We start from the raw sequence: 22,467 nt of genomic DNA on the forward strand, positions 1-22,467 counted from the left end.
CAATACATGGCAGGTATGGACTATATAACATGCCCCACAGTAACCGCTGCTATTGGTTCAGAGTTTAACCCTTAAAGTATCGCCATCGCCATTAATAGAGGCTGTAACATCTGAGTGGTCAGATAGTGGGCTGGGGGGGGGGGGGGGTAGGTGATCTCAGGCAGAGCTTCCTGGGAGATTCCTTAAGAGATTCTATGCTGCAGTGTATTGTACAGGGATAAATTACGTGTTCATAGAAAGTTTGTACATTACTTCTAATTTCAGTGTTCAAAGACCTGTGGAAATGGAGTCCGACATCGAGACGTGTTTTGCCCAAAAGAAAATCGATGTGATTTGAAAAAGAGTCCGATTGTCACATTAAACTGCAGCCTGGAGCCGTGTGTTAGCTGGAGGGCAAGCAACTGGACGGAGGTACAACGTATATATCAGTGCGCTATTAGGAATCCATATCAGAGCAGCCCATGCTGCAGGGGGCGCCATAGAGAGAACTGCAGGTGCCCCCGCGTCTCCAGGAGTGCTGCTGTACAGGAAGAAAATTACTAAGGAATCTGTCATCCTTTTATTTTTTTAGGATTGTTGGGGGTCCTAATAGTTGAACCCCCACTAATTATAAAATTATAGCATATCCTAGCAATATGTCTCACTTTGTAAGAATAGAAAATCCCTTTAAGAGGTTAAAGAGTAACTCAATTTTCATTTTTTTCCATACTTTTGGCCAACATATAAAGTTATTAAACTTTGCAAATCACTTTTTTGGGGGGAGATTTGTCTTAATTCCTGTAAATAACTGCATGTAAGTGGTTTCCAAACCACGACTTTTCCCCAGTCTATTTGCTGCCTCCAGCTGCACTGATATCAGAACATTTGGAGTACAGATGATGGCAGTGATGGCTCAGCTCCTGTGTGTCACTAACTCTGGGGATGAGCTGCTGCAGGAGATCATTCTGATAAGCAGAACACTCAGAGGAGGAGGCAGGAGCTGATCCATCACTGCCATCATCTGTACTCCACATCTGTACATTCTGATAAGCAGAACACTCGGAGGAGGAGACAGGAGCTGACCCATCAATGCCATCATCTGTACTCCACATCAGTACATTCTGATAAGCAGAACACTCGGAGGAGGAGACAGAAGCTGACCCATCAATGCCATCATCTGTACTCCACATCAGTACATTCTGATAAGCAGAACGCTCAGAGGAGGAGACAGGAGCTGACCCATCACTGCCATCATCTGTACTCCACATCAGTACGTTCTGATAGGCAGAACACTCGGAGGAGGAGACAGGAGCTGACCCATCACTGCCATCATCTGTGCTCCACATCAGTACATTCTGATAAGCAGAACGCTCAGAGGAGGAGACAGGAGCTGACCCATCACTGCCATCATCTGTACTCCACATCAGTACGTTCTGATAGGCAGAAAACTCGGAGGAGGAGACAGGAGCTGACCCATCACTGCCATCATCTGTACTCCACATCAGTACGTTCTGATAAGCAGATCACTCGGAGGAGGAGACAGAAGCTGACCCATCAATGCCATCATCTGTACTCCACATCAGTACATTCCGATAAGCAGAACGCTCAGAGGAGGAGACAGGAGCTGACCCATCACTGCCATCATCTGTACTCCACATCAGTACATTCTTATAGGCAGAAAACTCGGAGGAGGAGACAGGAGCTGACCCATCACTGCCATCATCTGTACTCCACATCAGTACGTTCTGATAAGCAGAACACTCGGATGAGGAGACAGAAGCTGACCCATCACTGCCATCATCTGTACTCAACATCAGTAGATTCTGATAAGCAGAACGCTCAGAGGAGGAGACAGGAGCTGACCCATCACTGCCATCATCTGTACTCTGCATCAGTACATTCTGAAAGGCAGAAAACTCGGAGGAGACAGGAGCTGACCCATCACTGCCATCATCTGTACTCCACATCAGTACGTTCTGATAAGCAGAACTCTCAGAGGAGGAGACAGGAGCTGACCCATCACTGCTATCATCTGCACTCCACATCAGTACGTTCTGATAAGCAGAACGCTCGGAGGAGACAGGAGCTGACCCATCACTGCCATCATCCGTACGCTACATCAGTACATTCTAATAAGCCGAACACTCCTAGGAGGAGACAGGAGCTGACCAAACAACCCCTTTAAATGCTTCATATATTTTTGTTATATGTATTATTAGTTATGTATTATTAGTATCATTATTATTTGTATTTATTAAAAAATAATTATGTATTAATACTATATAGTATATTATTGTTGGTACTAATATTTTTTATTAGTAGCATTATATATTATATGAATTATTTGAACTATTAGCATTAACTAAAGTTATAGTTATATGTATTATTAGTATGAATATATTTTTTTATTAGGATTTTAACACTTCTTTAAATTGTTAATTATATGTATACTAGTATTTTTTAGAATCATATACATGTATTTTATGTATTTTTTTTATAATAATAATAATATATGAGTCCTGTTACTATTATTACATGTAGCATTTGCATCCAGCCATTCCTGCGATCACATAAACCATTTATCATCCATCTGAACTACAAGCTGCAATTAACCTTATTAAAATGATTTACTCCTACATGAAAAATTACAAACGTCAAAAAAAAAGTGCTGGCTCTCTACTTTCCTTTATAATCACGTGTAGAAACGATCAGACAATTCCCAGTGATCGGCAGTAAATTACTTCATATCTATTAGTTTTGAAGCTTCTATTATAGAATGTTTCCTAATTAATCTTCGTGTCACCAGGACTTTGTGTTTGTGTTAATTTATGTTACATAATGTAAAATGTACATCCAGGCATCAAGGACATTCTACATCTCCTTCCAAGGAGAAGATTTACATCCTCAGTGGACCCAGGTCATCCCTAAATGTGACGTGCTTGTACGTGACCCCAGATCACTGTGCGAATCCTCCTGGTCTTATTATGTGATAGAACATTGCTAATGATCCTGTAATATCAGCAAATGTCATCGACAGCGTCAGGAGGACAGAGACCTTAACAGAACTCAGCCATTATAAGTCCATGTGGTCCATTGACCATCATACATATATGAGCAAAAGCATATTTTCACATTTTAGGGAATGTTTTGCAACTATCCACATAAAATATCTTAAAATATTACAGTTCTCACTCTGGCAACTAAAGCCACAACTTCCTCATTTCTGTAACTCACTTGTCAGCTTTGCTGTATAGACTGGGGCTGAATAAGCAGAGTTCTCTCATTATGCCTAACAGTCAAGGGTGTTAAATACCAACATATTTAATCCTTCTTTTCCCCAAAAAAATTTAACTGTCAGGAGGTTCCCATACACTAGTGAGTCTGGCTATTTGTATGACCAAAATGTAATTTCTTAACGAACATTACCAATATTTCTGATGAGTGGTATCATCCAGGTTCATACACGACCCTGACAACCCCTTCTCAGTCCCTACGTTCCCCTTTATATAATAATAATACCTATGCTCAACTTTGGTGCCAGTACTGTTCCAGCAGTGTCTGCACCACCTCTCCCAGGGCTTGCGCAACATTGTTATGTCATGCAATCCCTGCTGCCAATCGTATCTGGCTTCATTGTCCTCTCCTATGGATATAATTGACATCCGGACAAAGTGAGAGCAACAGCAGCTCTGACTTCTTCCAGATGTATGTGATTTGTCTGAAGTTGGGGAGAGTGAATCTAGCACTGATTGGCCACAGAAATCATGTGACACAATGTCATATGAGCCCTGGGAGAGCCAGTGCCAACAGCACTGGAACAGCGCCGGCACCGGAGGTGAGTATAGGTGTTGCTATTTTATAAGACAATGAACATAAGGATTGAGAAGGGAACCTATTTAAGACATTTTGGGTAATTTAGTTTTTGCGTACAAATAGGTCCAGAGATGTATCTAGCTCTTCCTGTACCCGGGGCAAAGGATCAGTTTGGCGCCCCCCCTCAGATTTCTGCCCCTATAATGTCCTCAGATTTCTGCCCCCATAATGTCCTCAGATTTCTGCCCCCATAATGTCCTGATTTCTGCCCCAATCCCCTCCCTTCCCGGGTGCAGTTGCATGTGGTGGAGAAATCTGAGGAACACAGTAGTATACAGCACTGCCCACATAGTAGTATACAGCACAGCCTGCTTAGTAGTATATAGCACAGCCCACATAGTAGTATACAGCACCGCCCACACAGTAGTATACAGCACAGTCCACATAGCAGTATACAGCACAGCCCACATAGCAGTATACAGCACAGCCCACATAGTAGTATACAGCACTGCCCAAATTGCAGTATACAGCACAGCCCACATAGCAGTATACAGCACAGCCCACATAGCAGTATACAGCACAGCCCACATAGTAGTATACAGCACTGCCCACATAGTAGTATACAGCACAGCCCACATAGTAGTATATAGCACAGCCCACATAGTAGTATACAGCACCGCCCACACAGTAGTATATAGCACAGCCCACATAGTAGTATATAGCACAGCCCGCATAGTAGTATATAGCACAGCCCGCATAGTAGCATACAGCACCGCCCGCATCTCTCCTTCTGGCAGTTCGGTGTCTTCAGCTCCAGCCTCCATTACCCAGCCGTCTGGGGCTGGAGCACTTTCCACAAACCACAAGTGCCTCCGGCGGTCAGGGCATAGATCAAGGGTACTAGCGTCTGAAGAACCGACGCACAGCACTTTCTCTGAGCCGGCTGTCAATTTGACAGCCAGCTCAGAGAATGGAAGAATCTCAGTGTGGGGGTGGCAGAATTCCGCCGACGGGGAGCCCCCTCCTTGGACTGCTGCATCAGGCGGCCTGCTGGCGACCCCCCTGTCGGCTGCGCCTGGGGCACATGCCCCGGCTGTTCCCCCCTGGATACACCACTTCATAGGTCATCCATTGACTTTATGATTCTCCGAGTGTGTTTTCACATGGAATCTCGCTCATGTTTTACATTTATCCATTATATCCCAACATTGCAACTAGTGAAGGGCAAACCTGAACAGTAAAGTTCGGGGTCCCTAACAAATACCTACTGTTCGGCACAGACCCCAAACACGGACTTCTCCATGAAGTCCATGTTACTGTTCGGGTTTGGAACCCCAAACATCGGGTGATTCCCATGATGTCATCTGCATGACAACGCAAGAATCACCGGCGGCTCTGAGATCATTACTGACAGCGAGGCAAACAACGGATGTTCGGGCCCTCCATTCATCTAAATGGGGTTTGGGTTCGGGTACTGTTCTGGTACTCGCACCAAACTCTTTTTTTACACTGTTTGGCTGAACCCGCCAGACCTGAACATCCAGGGGTTCGCCCACCAGTAATTATAACTAGAGGAAATCTGAGCACATATGAAAAGTAGAATTCATTTAATGTAATGTCTATTCCAGTGTTCGGCATCTTGTGGGGAAGGCGTCCAACAAAGAACCGTGCAGTGTGTCAACACCGATAATAACCGGACTGTGAACGACAGTGATTGCGCCAAAGAACCAAAACCTCAGGAAAGTCATTCATGCAATAACCAGGAATGCTCTAAAGTCTCAGGTAAGTTACAAGGAGAAAGCCTAAAAAAACAGCACTGCAGCATGTCCTCTCCTGGGCTCTCTCAGTTGTGTGCGTGCCTCATCTACATCTCAGAAGCTTGTATGTCCACTCCAGTACAATGCTGAGCTGCCATTATAAATGTAAGTCTAAGGTCCCACCATTAGCATTTGGGAAGTTTTTGATGTTGCAGATTTTCTACACCAAATTCTATGTGAGGTTACTTGCGTTATTTTTAGTGTTTTTTTCTAAATGCATGTTTATCTCATTTTTTTCATCTCTGGTTTTTATCTCTTTTTGGCATGTCAAACACTACTTTGTTTTTTGATGCTTTCTGTTACTTAGCTTTGATAAAACTGTATTGTACTGTCATATGCAGATTAAAGGCATTTTTAGTGCTTTTCTGCTGCGGAAACGCAATTAAAATGCATATGAGTTTTTTACCTGCAAATTTTCCTCATTCATTCAAATCTTTGGGGAAAATCTGCAAATAAAACATAGTTGCCGCAAGAGAAATTAACATCTTGCGGATTTCAAAATCGTACCGCAGGTCAGTTTCCACAACATTAATAAAAGCGTTGTAAACATGAAAGTTCTTTGCTGGAACTGGAATACACTGCATTTATTATGCACTACAATGCAGAAAAATGCACAAAATGGTGCCTTAGCCTAGTGGACAGAACCAGCACTTCATCACAGGGACTGCTAGGTTTCCAGTGCAATTGTGCATATACACAGTTCTCCGAGGGGGAAGAACAGCCATCTGGACACAGAAAGTCTTAGCTCCAAGGGGGAGAGACCATCCTCTGCACAAAGGAAGTCTTAGCACTGAGGGGGAGGAACCATCCTCTGCACACAGGAAGTCTTAGCACTGAGGGGGAGGAACATCCTCTGCACACAGGAAGTCTTAGCACTGAAAGGGAGGAACCATCCTCTGCACACAGGAAGTCTTAGCACTGAGGGGGAGGAACATCCTCTGCACACAGGAAGTCTTAGCACTGAGGGGAGGAACCATCCTCTGCACACAGGAAGTCTTAGCACTGAGGGGGAGGAACCATCCTCTGCACACAGGAAATCTTAGCTCAGAGGGGGAGGAACCATCCTCTGCACACAGGAAGTCTTAGCACTGAGGGGGAGGAACCATCCTCTGCACAAAGGAAGTCTTAGCACTGAGGGGGAGGAACCATCCTCTGCACACAGGAAGTCTTAGCACTGAGGGGGAGGAACATCCTCTGCACACAGGAAGTCTTGGCACTGAGGGGAGGAACCATCCTCTGCACACAGGAAGTCTTAGCACTGAGGGGGAGGAACCATCCTCTGCACACAGGAAATCTTAGCTCAGAGGGGGAGGAACCATCCTCTGCACACAGGAAGTCTTAGCACTGAGGGGAGGAACCATCCTCTGCACACAGGAAATCTTAGCTCGGAGGGGGAGGAACCATCCTCTGCACACAGGAAGTCCTTAGCACTGAGGGGAGGAACCATTCTCTGTACACATGAAACCTTTGCTCTGAGGGGGAGGAACAGCCTTCTGGACACAGAAAGTTTTTGTACTGAAGGGTAAAAACATCCTTTGTACACAGGAAATCTTTGATCTTAAGGGGAAGAACAATCCTCTGGACACAAGATATTTTAGCTCTAAGGGAGAGGAACCTTCCTCTGGCCACAGGAAGTCTTAGCTATGACCCGGGAGGAACCATCTTCTGGACACAGGAAGACTTAGCTAAAACAAGTCCTACTGGGATCATAAATGTATCTCCTTCTCCCATTACACAGACATAATATCACTCACCTTAGCCAATTACTTACTTCTATATCTACAGGTATTAATTCAGGGGAGGGAGAATCTTTACCATGGGTGGCAGAAAGCCTAACGTTTGATGTAGTAACAGAGGGAAAAGTCTTGGCTGCAGTAAACTACCTTTGTAAGTACTGTAATTCCCCCAAGTTCTGCTGAACCATTATACTCATCAAGTTGGCTCCGCAAAGAGGGAGGCCATTTTTAATAAACAAGTTTATATACCATCACTGGGGTGGAGTAATTATTTTTTTAAGAAGTCTGGGTGGCTGGTCATTTCCCGATTTGATTGATGTCCCACAGGCTGGATAGGTCACTACAAGCTCCCACCAGCAGCTTCTGGTATGTTTGGTGGACAGTACGCATGTGCACATGTACTGCTGGTGTGTGATTGCGTACCCAGTCTATCCAGAAGAGGATGACTTCTCTGGAGCATAGATTACACCAGGTCACCTTAAACAGGCTTGGGAATAAAACCTCCAAAGCTGCAGGAGAACCGTCTGGGAGTCCAATTCCTAATGACGGGTTCCATTTAATAACATATATGAGAATATACAAAATAGAGATGGTGAAAACAGATGAAACTTTTCACAATCCTTTGTTCTAGTTAACATCGGAGCCTTGTGTAGAACTAAATGTAATGTACGTGAACTACGGTATATGTAAAGTACTTACCTGGCGTTAATTGTTCCACACTGCGGAGGTTCGGTAATTGCACATTGTTCTTAATGACGATTGTCCTCGGCAATTACATAAGGTAGTCATCGAGACTTTGCATAAGTAATGAGAACTGAGTCTGAGCAGGGATCTGTGCATTATTAATATGAAGGACAGGTTTCCTATAGTCGGAACAGTGAAGGTCTATTGGATGGAAACATTGGTACTTATATACCATGTACTATATTATTGTCATCGGATTGCAAGTACATCACACTCTTATACATGTATAGATCTGTTCCTACAGACTGCGATTTCTTATTTCTCAGCATCATCCCATTTCATCACAATCCAAGCCGCTAAGTCAAGGTCATCTCTGACATGGTCCCACCCAGTGTGAATTCTACCGTAGATTTACATTGATTTATTAATAAACATTTTCTTATGTCAGTAAAATGTAAATTCACTGTAAGGCTGATGGACAATCCTAGGCAAAAAAACATTTTGGGTGGAGGCTATAGGCAGCAGTGTGACCAACTGAAACTTGCCCCAAACATATTATTCTGAATTCCTCAGGATCCATAGACAATCTGGTTTACATCTACTATAATCTAATATCTACTGGGGAAAACCAGGATCGGATTGTGCTAATATAACAAGGTCAATCCTATGTTCCCCAGGATGTGGTCATTGCTGGAGTAGTACTGCAGCCAGGTCTCCTACTCTACGTACGGTAATAAATAGTTCTCAAACTCCAGTGATTTTCTACTTTGTATTTGGTAAATGCTTAATTCGAGAATGTTCTAACCTTACTAACTGGGCCAAATATTACAATTCTGACCACTGTCACTTTATGTGATAACAACTCTGGAAAGCTTCAACATATCCCAGTGATTCTGAGACTGTTTTTTTTTGTGACACATTGTACTTCATGTTAGTGGTAAATTTTGGCCGATAGTTTCACAAATAAACACAAAAGTATCGCAATTTTGTCAAAAATTTTGCTATTTTCGAACTTTTAATTTTTATTGGTACCATTTTTGGGCACGTGACATTTTTTGATTGATCACTTTCTATTCCGATTTTTGGGAGGCAGACTGAACAAAAAACAACAATTCAGGAACTGTTTTGTGTTTTTTATGCCATTTCCCAAATGGTAAAAATGATAAGGCAGCTTTATTCTTTGGGTTTGTACTAGTGATGAGCGAGTATACTCGTTGCTAGGGTTTTCCCGAGCACGCTTGGGTGGTCTCCGAGTATTTGTAAGTGCTCGGAGATTTAGATTTGGTGACGCAGCTGCATGATTTACGGCTGCTAGCCAGCCTGAGTACATGTGGGGGTTGCCTGGTTGTTATAGAATCCCCGCATGTATTCAAGCTGTGTAGCAGCTGTAAATCATTCAGCTGTGGCTACAAAAACTAAATCTCCGAACACTTACAAATACTCGGACATCACCCAAGCGTGCTCGGGAAAACCCAAGCAACCAGTATACTCGCTCATCACTAGTCAGTATGATTACAGCCTTACCAGATTTATAACTTTTTATGTATTGCTGCTTTTACACAATAAAGACTATTTTGCATCGCTTTATTCTGAGAGCTATAACTTTTTTTTGTTATTTTCCGCTGATGGAGCTGCATGGCGGCTTGGTTTATGCGGGACAAGTTGACGTTTTCAGTGTTACCATTTTTACTTTTTGATTGTGTTTTATTCCACTTTTTGGGCGTTATAAGAAAAAGCATATTTTTGGGGCACTTTATTTACCAAAAATTTGCGGCGTTCACTGAAGGGGTTAAATAGTGTAAAACTTTTGTAGGTTGGGTTGTTCCAGACACGATTATACCGTTTATTTTATTTATTTTTACATAAAAATACCTATTTATTGGTTTAATATTTTTCATTTTCTTCATTTATTTATTTTATGATTTTTAAAAAATATATATATTTTTTATTTTACTTTTACTTGTTTACTTTGTCCCTGCTCTGTAATGCATTATACCTGTCAGTGTTGCACTGACAAAAGCCTCTTAGACCATGATCTCAGTATGGTCTAACAGGCTTGCCATAGTTGGCTGACCCGGAGGTCGTCCAGGTACAATTTTTATTTCTTAAATTCACGAACTTTCGGCTAAAAAAAAAAATCATGTTTGTAGTTGTGTTTCATTAAAAATGTTCCTCCATTTGCCTTCTATAATTTTTCTGGCTATTGTTTAAAAAAAGCAAAACGGTGCAAAATTTGTAATGAAACTGAATAGCAATAATTATTTTTAGCCCCCAAATACATTCAATTAAGTAAAATAAAATAGTAAAATTGTCCCCAGAGTTGAGCAACCCCCTTAAGTAAGCTGGAAGGTCATCGGTGGTTCTGACCTGAGGGCAATTGTCCTCATCATCACGGATGGAGGCAGATAGGCAGAGAGGGAAGATTTCTAGTCCATAGGTTCAGTTCAGTGTCGGGGTCATTCACAGGTAGGATGGTACGTCTCCGCAGCCTGTGAACCCGACATGATCTGTGAGTCACAGCGGATACGTGCCGATAATTTCCCCTCCTGGTGTATGTAGGACGCCTGCAATTTAATGACTTGTATTCCTTTATTATCACAATGTAGCACTCGGTGTATATTACACAAAGGTTAAGTATCCAATCAGCCAATTATCTGCAATTTATCTGACAACATAACGGAAGATTTTCTATAGATGCTAACCCGGTACACTTGTCGTCTAGGCGCCTACAATTAGTGTGACATCCTCGCTTCAGCACATTATTGTTTACAGGCCCCGCTGTGATCTCAGAATATCCGCGGAAAAATGGAGATAATTAATATCTGTAATGTCTGCGTGAATTCACGGCACTCGATCGGGGGGAATTGTCATGTTCCCTATAAGCAGAGTATGATATGTTGTACTGCGAGTATAGATGGAAATCAGTATGACACTATTATATTCCTGCACTGTATGACCAGCATGGAAGAGAAATAAATGTGCAGCAGTCAAAGCCGTGACCATGTACTTATAGGGAATGTCGCCCATTCTGATTTTCAGGAGTTGTTCAGTAATTATTCACTCTTTGCTTTAAATTGTATTGTAGGTTTATAGCAATTGGAGATTAGTTTCTGTGTCTGATACAGCGCTCCGAATCCCCTGCGTAGACTTGGAGGTAATTTATAAACTTCAGTCTGGCTGCAGCCACCACTAGGGGGAGCTCAAAAACAGTGTGCAGTGAGCCCTCCCTAGTGGTGTCTGCAGGAAGTGCAAGGGATTTGCAGATTTGTTTAAGAATAATGGAAGTCTAAAATAAAGATATATTACAAATCTGCATTGATTTTAGCAGGGCAAACATATATGCCTGATTATTACGGAAATCTATGCAACCCTTAAAACTACTCCACCTAACTTTAGGGGTATGTTTCCACGTTCAGGAAACGCTGCATGTTTGACGCTGCGTAGAGCCGCAGCGTCAAACACGCAGCGTCCAGATGTTACAGCATAGTGGAGGGGATTTCATGAAATCCCATCTCCACTATGCATTAAAAGATGCATGCGTCAGACCCGTGGAAACGGACATGCGGCGCGTCTTTTCAGAACGCAGCATGTCCTTACAATGCTGAAACAACGCAAGAACAACGCAGGTGACCTGCCAGTGACCTCAGGTGCAGATTTGGTCAGGATTTTACCTGCATAAAATCCTGACCAAATCCTGATGCAATCCTGAACGTGGACACATACCCTTAGACTCACCAGGTGAGGTGGATCCTTAAAGCCCAAGTTCCAGGTGGGCACACGAGCCATGGGCATCAGTGCAGCAGGCAGCCGAGGTATGTGGGAAAAAAGGAAGTAAACCTATGGGAGACTGCGGACAGACAGGAGTCCGGGAACAGGTAGCAGAGTTCCTTGAGACTGCAGACAGGTGTCAGAGTTCCTGGAGAACGCGCAGACATGAAGCAGAGTCCTGTAGATCGCAGACAGGAAGCAGAGGTCCTGGAGACCGTAGACAGGTAGCAGAGTTGCTGGAGACGACAGGCATGGAGCAGAGGTCCTGGAGACTGCAGACAGGTAGCAGAGGCCCTGGAGACTGCAGACAGGTAGCAGAGGTCCTGGAGAGTGCAGACAGGTAGCAGAGGCCCTGGAGACCGCAGACAGGCAGCAGAGGTCCTGGAGACCGCAGACAGGTAGCAGAGGTCCTGGAGGCTGCAGACAAGCAGTAGAAGCCCTGGATGCCGCAGACAGGCAGCAGAGGTCCTGGATGCCGCAGACAGGCAGCAGAGGTCCTGGATACCAGAGACAGGCGGCAAAGGTCCTGCAAGACACAGGTGTGTGTTGGTAGGCCTAAGGCCTTTTTTATATAGCACTAACATATTCCGCAGTGCATTACAGTATGCACACATTATCATCACTGTCCCCAATGGGGCTCACAATCTAAATTAGCTATCAGTATGTCTTTGGAATTTGCAATTTGTCACGTGTTGTGCCTGCAAGGGTTAATCTGTGCCTGCAAGGGTTAATCTATCTCCTCTCACTCAGTCCAGTATTCAGCCTCTGTCCTATGCTGCAGTGGGAGCATAAATCACACTCTGACACATGCACCCCGCTCACACACGCTGCCACCACTCACCAAATACACGGGCGATGAGTCCCGGAAATATTACTACTACTGTCTGCCAATCAGCAGGGTCACACACTCTAAGGCTATGGATTTTTTAGAGCATACAAGGTTCAAACTTATTAAAGTTTTAAGCTTTAATAGAAAAGGTACAGTGCTTACAATAAAAGGATATAAAAAATATGGAAATAAAGTGACACACAAATATGCAAAACAGTTGTAAAATAAAAGGGAGAAAACCTACAGAAATGTCTCAACTTTGCAGTCCGGCATTCTGCTCCCTGAGGGGGGATGAATATGAAATGGATCACATCAGCTTGGCTGCCCCTCAATCTGTGAACAAGTTTCTCAGTGTAAAGGCCTAATTTATAGAGTTAACCTGGAGGTCTGATTTCTAGACCAGCCTCTCAGGTTAATAATCTTATCCTTGTTTTGTGACTGGATCCCGGCTATTTTACCAATTAATACATTATTTTTCTTTGAACCCTATTTGTGTGACCTTTCTTATAGTAAATAGTGTCAGGCTGCAGTTTGGCTGGAGGATGAATTACATCTGCACACGAGCAATTTCCATGCCCTTATCTGTTCCAGCGTGTACAGGAAAGCTTGCACGGAGTGTCCACATGTGGGTCGCTGAGCTGCTGCATCATTAGTCTGAGTCCCACCTTCCAGACCCGGATAAGTAGTGTTGCCACAGTAGTGGGAACAGTCTTTCTGCCTGAGGCTTGGTCACATAGGTTCCCCTCACCTCCAAGGTGTCGTTTCTTCTGCTATGGCCATTTTGGTCTTTTCATTGCCATTAATAAAAATCATAATAGGGGGCGCAATAATTTTCTCTCAAAAAGAGGGCTCCCAAAATAATTGCAGTTTCCATTAGTGTATGTCACTTGACTAAGCTGCAAAGTCACGCACGGCCATTAGGGATGCTGTTGTGCACACAAAAATCAGACTTTTTCTTCGAGCCTTGGAGGAAACTAATTGTACAACTAAAAATCGAATCGACTATCATCATCCACCCTCAACCAGCGGCCTTAATACTGTTATTCAACTTTAAAACTTTGTTACTAAATGTTTTTTCAACCTTGGAAGAAATGCAGATCTGAATAGGTAGATGTGAAAGCTTCGGCACACAAACACTTTGCCACTTATGATGTGAAAAGGCGACGTATTGGAAATCATTCAAGGCAGCGCTTTACAGGCTGTTTTTCTTCTAATATGAGGAAGGCTATGTTCACTCTTCAAGGTAAATTTCCCCATTCCTCTGGGTCTGTTGGAGCGCCCCCAGACGCAGGGCCACGGAGTACTTGGTACCGGGCCTCTCTGTCTCAGTTCTGGGGTTGTCACGGTGGCTAGGCTCGGTCCGTGACCCTGCTAAGGGGCGTCCAATGAAAGGTGTGATGGTGGTGCGTTATGCAAGTCGCGATGAATAATGAGGACACAGGGTTGCAGTCTCTTTACTGAAGGCTTCAGGGTCTGCAATCCAGAGCACTGCAAACAGGGCTGGCTGAGACCGGCCGGTCCGAAGGCACATCCAGAGTTCCCTTTGCAGGTGGAAATCAGTGTGTACCTTCTAGCGCCTGGGTGTTGTAGTCCTTCCCTGCTGAGCACCACGGGATAGTCCTCACAACTGTCGTGTATGTTTCTGTTCTTTCTCTCCGTCCCCCAGATGATATGGAAGGGACGCACCGGTATGACGGGGTAGGCCTGGAGCTATTTTATAGGGGCCCTAGAGATGCCCCTCTCCCACTATTGCCTCCGTTGTCTTCATTAGGTGTAAAGGTGAGGCAGCCAACCTATAACTAACTGCCCTGCCGTAGTTCAAAGTAACGCGTGGAGTCTCTTACTTTCTCGGCGTTCCGGCCACCGGCTACGCGCCTCAGAAGGATGTTGCTGATCTTGAGGCACGACTCCTGGTTCTATCTCCTTTGTGCTGTGATCCCGTTTCTCACTTCTCCACAATATACTTCGCTGCTGGTCCTTTCCTAGGCCTCTGTCAGGATCCCACCCCTGACAGATCCTCTCTCAAGCTCTTCCCAGCTACTTTCTCACCAACTTCCTATCCAACCCCCAGTTTTACCAGAGTGTGAGGAGTGGCCTACTAGATAGAACCACTCCCCCTGGTAGCCGGAGTGTGAAGTGTAATGTGTGTCTGTGATACCTGGTCAGGTGAACTCCTTTAGTGCCATCAGACATACCATCACTCCCCTTAGTGGCGGAGCGACAGTACTGCAACGACCAGGACTCTGGGGCGCTGCACTGTCATCATCCACTCAACTATAGGTATAAATTTATGTTATAGAGTCAAAATTCCCAAGCTGAGCATGTAGACGTAGAAGCAACAGCTGAAAATAATGGTGGTCTACCCAACATATTGTGGGGTCCAAAATACAGTCACAAACCAAAATTGTTAGGTTCGCCTTGTGAAGTAGACCCACAAAGACCCAGGTTCATTAGTGCAGCCGGCAGGATGGCACGTGGTGAGCGAGAACGTGGCACACTCAGGAATCTTGGGAACAGCAGGATGGATATCGTGGAAGTCAGCAGGGAATGAAGCAGATTAAGCATGGTGTACACAGGAAGTGGAGTACACTAAAATAAAGTCTTGAATCTGGATCCTAAACACAGTTGTGTGTCCTGATGGACTTTAAGTAGGACTAGGGGGATGAAGTCACGGAGCCAAGCCAGGCAACCTGCAAAATCCGACATGGAGCACAACAGAGGGCAGCGGACCGAGGTGAAGGAAGCATAGCCTGTGATATCAGGGACAAGTGTGTAACAATATTCAGCTAAGGCTACACTCTCACACATATATATATGAATTTCGAATAGGTTTGGACATAAGAGAAATAAAATCCAAAAAGTTTTTAAGCAAATTTGAAACAACAGTAGCAATGGATACTCCAGAGGCCGATGACCTCCCGGGACAGAGAGACAGATTACCACATCCACGAATGTTCAGCTGGATCTGGGACGGATGGGAAGTTGGCCGTAATGATGGCAACAAAAATTACAGAGTGGGTATTATTGGACGGGGATATGGCTGTCATTGGCAAAAGATTACAAAATACCACAGTGCCCCCATAACGGGAGAAAGGCTCTTCTGAAGAGCAATCGGGGTACATGGCGTTCATGTCTAATCTGAACAAGGGATCAAATACAGAAGATTTGTCTTCCTCTAGGAACGGCATGATGGACATATGACTAACATAAAACCAGCTGAAAAAGAGCATTTATTAACTAAATACAGTGCTCGTGTTATACCGCCATACAGTGATCAATGTAACTCCAGCGCTATGAGATAAGTTCAATATTGTCTACCCTGGAGGAGGTTCGCCGAGGTTATAATAATAATGTTGTAATTAGGTAAAGAGAACACTCCGGTCCTCATTTAATTTACTTGTATTTAAACGTTGTAAAATAAGGGAAACTTTGGCTGCCGAGTTTTGTTTCCTGATTTGACTCCCACCAGGTCCAGATTCATGATTTTTCTTCACACTTACGCAACGTTCTTTAGATTCCTCACAGGCCGCATGAAAATGATTAGATTTTCTGTGATATCGAAAATCAATATTGTAAATCTTGTCTTCTGGTTTTTGTGGATGTTCCTTTTTAAATTCATTGTTAAAATATTTTTTTTTCCTTTTGTAGTAGAAACGCTTCACTTTCCTTTCTAAATGGGTTGTCCACTTTGGAAACGTCTTTTCCCTGTACCCTAAACAGTGCATCAGAATATGATAGCGCTATAGACCGTAATTAAAGTTATTGTCATTAGTGACTGTAGAGTTCATGCAGTGGAGCTTTCTGTTCAGGAGCGTCTCTCTAGCTCTCTCTCTCTGGAGGACGTGACCTGCCCTCTTTTACATTAACAACTCACTGTGTAATACTTCATTAACAAAGTGGTGATTTTCTTTATGCATAAAATTTTTCTCCTCCAGTCTTCTGTCAGTGAGTGACCAGAGGAGAAACAGCGTGACAAGCGCTTCTGACAAGAACTTTATCGGTAAGCGACCTTGACATGCTGCAAAAAAACACATACACACAAATCAATGCCCTTCTATTTCCCAGTTAATCACATCAATTTATTAGACACATTAGATCATTCATAATTAATTTATTAGATTTATATTCTTACAATTAAACTAAATAAGCTTAAATTTGTAATACATATATAAAATGTATACATTTTAAATAAATTGATCGCAATTGTTTTATCGATCAACTATTAGTAATTATGTCAATTAGTTTGTACATCATAATTCATTTCATTTTATTAATTATTTTATAGCTAGTTTATTTTTGTACTACATGTAGTGTAAAAAGGCAGCTGCATAGGTCCTAGACAGGAGATATGTGTCACTGAGGTTGTTAACCTCTGTGATGTGAAGCCTGGAAAAGCAGGCTCCACCACTGTTCGCGCTGAGAGAGTTTTTTTAATGGGCTTGGATTTTGGGTCCGGGTTTTAGGAACAGCCCGAAGAGCTGTGTGGGACTGGCCGTTCCCATTCTCCACTTCCAGGGTTTGAGAGGCTTGATTAAGGCAGCAGCTGCCTCAGTTGTATCTGTGAGTGAGGGGTGAAAGACTTCTTGGTGCTGGTCTCCTTGACAGGAGTTGAGAGAGAACTGGACTTATAAATGGTTGTCCTTATTCTTCTTTGTATGCTGGAGGACTGTTTGCTCCTCTTTTGTGTTGGTGATTTATGCACTATAATAAGTCTACCTGTTCTGCGCCAAGTAACGTCATGCGTGTGCCTACCTCAACTGGTGCCAGAGTGAACCCCTACAGCAGATACACATATGCATATTCTCTATCTATAATTTAGAGGTGCTGCACTAGTTAATTAGTATTAATCAGTTAATTAGCTGCTTTAATTTATTTTCAGCACTTTTTCATACAACAATTTTTTTATATTTATATTCACATCTATAATTCAATAGGAAGTGCTGGTCAGTTAATCAATTAATTAGATATATTAATCAATTACGTTAATAAATTTGTTGATTGTTGTGGCACATGATGGGCTCTGCAAATGTGACATGGTTTTCGCAATCTATTCCTGCTAAATTTGCTCACCAAAAATCAAATACCACCCCATCTCTTTCGAGCCCCGCCATTTGCCCAGACAGTAGTTTCCCACCACATATGGGGTATCAGTGTATTCAGAAGAAAGTTCACAACAACTTATGGGATCCATTTTTTCCTTTTACCCTTGTTAGAATGAAAAATTCAAGGCTTAAAACATCATTTTTAGTAAGAAAAACATAATTTTTCTTTCTAGTTTGCACTAATTCTTCTGAAGCACCTGAAAGTTATAATTATTCTGAGGGAGGTAATTTTTAAAATTGGGTCTTGTTTGTGCATTGTCTGACATTCAGGTCCCTCAAAGTCACTTCAAACTTTATGTGGTCCCTAAAAATACAGGTTTTGTAAACTTAATGAAAAAATGAAAAATTTCTGCCACACTTTTAACTTTTTTTAACATCCCAAGAGAAAAAAGTTATATAAAAAATAATTCTGCATAAAGTAGACATATGGTAAATGTTATTTATTAACTATGTTGTATGCTATGAACATTTATTTTATAAGCATAGAAATTCAAAGTTTGGAAATGGCAATTTTTTCACAAATTTTAGATAATTTCATAAACGTAAATCATATCAACCAAAATTTACTACTAACATAAAGTACAATGTGTCACGAAAAAACATTCTCAGGATCACTGGAATATGTGAAAGCATTCTAATTTTATTACCTCGTAAATTGACGCAGGTCTGAATTGAAAAATTTAGCCTAGTCGGGAAGGTAAATCCTGCTTTGATGCAAAGGAGTTAGGCAGATTTATGGAACCTTTCCCTCTGCAGATATAAAAGCTCCCACTTTTCTTGGAAAGATTTGTACAAGATGTTGGCGGTCTCTGTTGTGATTTTTGGCCCCTTCACTCAGAAGAGCATTTGGAGGTCAGAACCTGATATTGGGGGGAGGCCGGGCTCACAATCACCATTATTGGTGTTGGATGGAGTTAGGGTGTGGACTCCGCTCATGTTCATCCACCAAACTCCCCTCTCCATGTCTGTATGGACCTTGTGTACTGGGCACCATCATGGGGAACAGGAAAGGGCCTACTGCAAACTGTTCCCATAAATCTGAAGCTACAATTGTCTACAATGTCTTGTGCTGAAACATTAACATTTGGAACTAAGTGGCCAGACATTATTGGCGAGGGGACAAAATTATACACAGGGGGTTGAGGGGCTGAATGAGAAATGGGAATTCATAGACTCAGACATGTGTCCTATACTTCTCTCCATATCATATATGTAGGTGTTATATTTGCCGTCTGTTAGTTCTTTGTTTGATTGATCTCCCACATTTATTTCCTTTCTGATGTTTTTCTTCTGTTTTCCTTCGCACAGATCTATCCTGCAAAAAAGACAAGCTGTCAATTAATTTCTGCAATACTGTGAAATCTGTTGGGAAGTGTTCTCTGAAAGGCATCCAGTCTCAGTGCTGCATCACGTGTGCAAGAAACGAAGATTTCCCCCCCGGAGGCTGAGCCATTGTTTCCATCAAGTCCATTACTGTACCATGTTCAGCCATAACTAATAGTGACATATCCGACGCTGCAACACCTACAATGCAGGAACTGAGGCAGAAGGTTTTTTTTTTGAACTGGGGTGCAATTCCGATTTCTGCCAGTAGGTGTGGTCACAATGAGGATGTCCAGAAAGGAAAAACTTCACTGTACAAGAAACTCTCATTTGTAAAGCTCCTGTCTGATTGCAGATATATTAGATCTGTGCCCATTAACCCTTTAGTGTTAAAAAAAGGAATATGAAAAAAGTCCAGATTTAGCATTTCCGTGCTGAACCTCTCCTCTACTTTTCCCTATGACAGCACTGCAAGCTCAATGTCAGCTTAGGATCAGGAAAACGTGTCTTCATAAGGATAGGATGTGCAGCAACGTAAAGGGTTCCATTCTAAGAATTAAGTCTATTTTCTTCTCACATACCTACCCCGGTCAATTTTCTAAAGGGCTAGTACACCTATAAAATGGATTGGTCAATGGACAAATTAAAGGGATTTTCCGGTTTCAGCAAAAAAGGAAAAATATTTTTGTATAACAGAAAGTTCTAAACTAATATGAAAGCATCAATTTGTTGGGGATTGTAAATATATTTTTCCTACCACCTGTCAATGGCAAATTATGCTTCCCAGAAGAAAGTACGTTTACATCCAACTTGCCTTATGGCATATATTTGCTCAGTGTATTGCAGTAGTTTTTTTAGTAGTCAATACCTATAGTTGCAAAACATCTGTAGCTGAATTTGGTGAATTGTTTCATATGGTTTTGCTGAATGTAATCAGTAAAAATCGTGACGTTTGGAAAATGATAAGTAGCACTAGTGGAGAGAGGCAAACAATGATTTACATGCTGCTGTATGCACTATCCAGCTGCCATTACTGTTTTAGTTTCTGCTGGGATTTTCCACTGGGAGAGGGGAAGAGAGAGCTGCTCTCCAGCACTGCTCAACCTATAAAATGCTGCAAAATGAAAAACATGAAGGCATTTAGCGTCAATATTTATCCATTGGATGTAATCAATAATTGATGCTATTGACAGCATACAAAGAGCTTAAAACTAATATATTGATACAATAAAGTAAGACAATTGTATCACATGCATTTTTATGAAACGGGGATGCTTCTTTAGACATTGAGCTCATTTTGAAATTTTTGTGCAAATATATAAAAAATGGTGACTTTTTTAATTTGGGTCTGTTATAAAAAAGTTTAAAAAAATAATTAAATTAAAAAAAGATAGTGGAGAGACGGTCGCATATCTGATCTTAGAATTACAGGAACTATTACTATAAATGTCCATCAATGCGACATCTGTAACTAATAATCAGAAGTGATAATGTGTCGGATAACAGTCGTAGACATCAGGTAGCGGTCACAGCCCCCGATGCAATGTTTTCATTTATTAATGGGCTGTTTAAAGGGATTGTATTGGACTAGAAAATCATGGTTTTCTTCTTCCAGAGACAGCGCCACCCCTGTTGTTATTTTCTGGGTGAAAGCAGCCATGTTTTTCTTATCCAGGACAACCCCTTTAAATGGAATCTGTCAGCAGTGGTTTAGGTGGGAAACCAGAGGTTGTGACGCACTGATTAGAACAAGACCTTTATATTCCTGATCTGTTGCTTCACTACAGGAAAATTCTTATTTTTATCTTTATGTAAATTAGAAAATTAGACTGCAAGTGCGCTGGCAGCTGAATGTACACTTGCAGTCCACGGCTTCTCCTTAGTTTTCCCTGTCCGGCAGCGCCCCACGCTGCTTGATTGACAATCAAGACTAAAGGTGCCTTTGAACTGCAACGGGGGTTCCTAGGAACTCTATTTTCACGATCATCGGCACATAAAATTATCCTTTCTGCTACACAAAATATCATTATTCTCTGCAGCACATCATCCTGTATAAAAAGGACTCGAGCTGCCGAGAACAATGGCAGAACAATTTATTACAGATCCACGGTAGATGGTTTAGTGCACGGTCTGCCTTTATAAACCGGCTAATAAAACACCGGTGATCTGTAAATAATTACTGATTGGTGTTTTTTTTCATGCTGTAAATTGGGAGGTGTAAAGTCACCTAAAGGCTGAGTTCTGTAGATAACAGTCTCTGTCTCTGCTCCTCCTCTCTGAGCACTTCCCAATAGTGGACAATCCCTTTAAGGAAGTAGCTATGTTCTCTTATTAATTGGGTGTAAAGAGTAACTATCTTTTACATTTTTTTCCATAAATCTATAGTATACATGAAAATAAGAAACTTTGTCATATTTCTTATCAGAAGAATCTGCTTCTTTCTCCACCGAGACTAATTCAGTCTCATAATTCTCAATCTATGGGTAAAATGTGGCTTCAGAGAATTCGGACTTCCACATTACTGAGCTAAAAGATAACAGTTTGTGCTTATAAAATTCTATGCAGAGGGGAGGAGAGAGGAGCTAGAGGCCGAAACAGACATTCTACTTCTGACATGACAGCTACACTTTAAATCTATGGCAAAAAAAAGAAAAGTGGAACTGTTGTTTCAGGAGGACTTGAAGCAGAATGTCTGTGTCTACCTCTAGCTCCTCCCCCTCCATAGAATTTTACAAGCACCAAATGTTATCTCCTAACTCAGTAATAGGAAAATCTGTCCTCACTGAAGACCTATTTTATCCCTGAATTCATAAAGAAGCAGATTTCTCTGATAAAATATATTACAAAGTTGCTTATTATTTGTATACTATTGATTAATGAAATAAAAATGAAAATAGTGGTTAGTCTTTAAATAAAATTAGAGATGTTCTGGTTCTTATTGAAGAGATCCAGGTGGTGTATAGAGACTTACAGGCAATGCGCCATGGAAAAACAAATATGCAAATTAGCTGTCCTCAAAGTTTGTTCAATCTCAGAAAACCTCCTTTAGATCTGACTCGTTACACGAGGCCGTCTCTGAGATGTAGTGAGGATTTGTGGTGCCATCATATCTGTCGATTTGATCAAAAGAGATTGAGGGGTTATCTTTCTAAGACATACAAATTCATAATTTTTGGAAAGAAAAATGTGATTCTTCACAGCCAATCAGCTATCAGAAATTTGTGATTTTTGAACAACCCCTAATGTGGTGCTAGATCTATTACAGCAGCCCTGTGACCAACTCTGCTCTATACAATGTATGGGTGGAGGTGCAGCTGCAATGTGGACATGTGACTGCAACCAGCAAAGAAAAAACTGTGCTGTGGTCATTATGAAAACATCAGCTGCGCTGCTGCTCCCTGGAAGACAGGAAGGAA

At 42.2% G+C, this 22,467-nt stretch overlaps 1 protein-coding gene across 1 annotated transcript in view; it reads left to right on the forward strand.

Annotated features, from left to right (window-relative positions):
• The window catches only part of ADAMTS12 (ADAM metallopeptidase with thrombospondin type 1 motif 12), a 510,507-nt gene extending 490,738 nt beyond the window's left edge, over positions 1-19,769 (forward strand). The window contains exons 22-24 of the mRNA XM_077281848.1: positions 265-411; positions 5,421-5,574; positions 19,037-19,769. Coding sequence (XP_077137963.1) covers positions 265-411; positions 5,421-5,574; positions 19,037-19,176 — 441 coding nt within the window. The 3' untranslated portion in view covers positions 19,177-19,769. The remainder of the gene's footprint in view (positions 1-264; positions 412-5,420; positions 5,575-19,036) is intronic.
• The last annotated feature ends 2,698 nt before the right edge of the window (positions 19,770-22,467 follow it).

The sequence above is a fragment of the Ranitomeya variabilis genome, chromosome 1 (assembly GCF_051348905.1).
Source record: "Ranitomeya variabilis isolate aRanVar5 chromosome 1, aRanVar5.hap1, whole genome shotgun sequence".
Classification (NCBI taxonomy): domain Eukaryota; kingdom Metazoa; phylum Chordata; class Amphibia; order Anura; family Dendrobatidae; genus Ranitomeya; species Ranitomeya variabilis.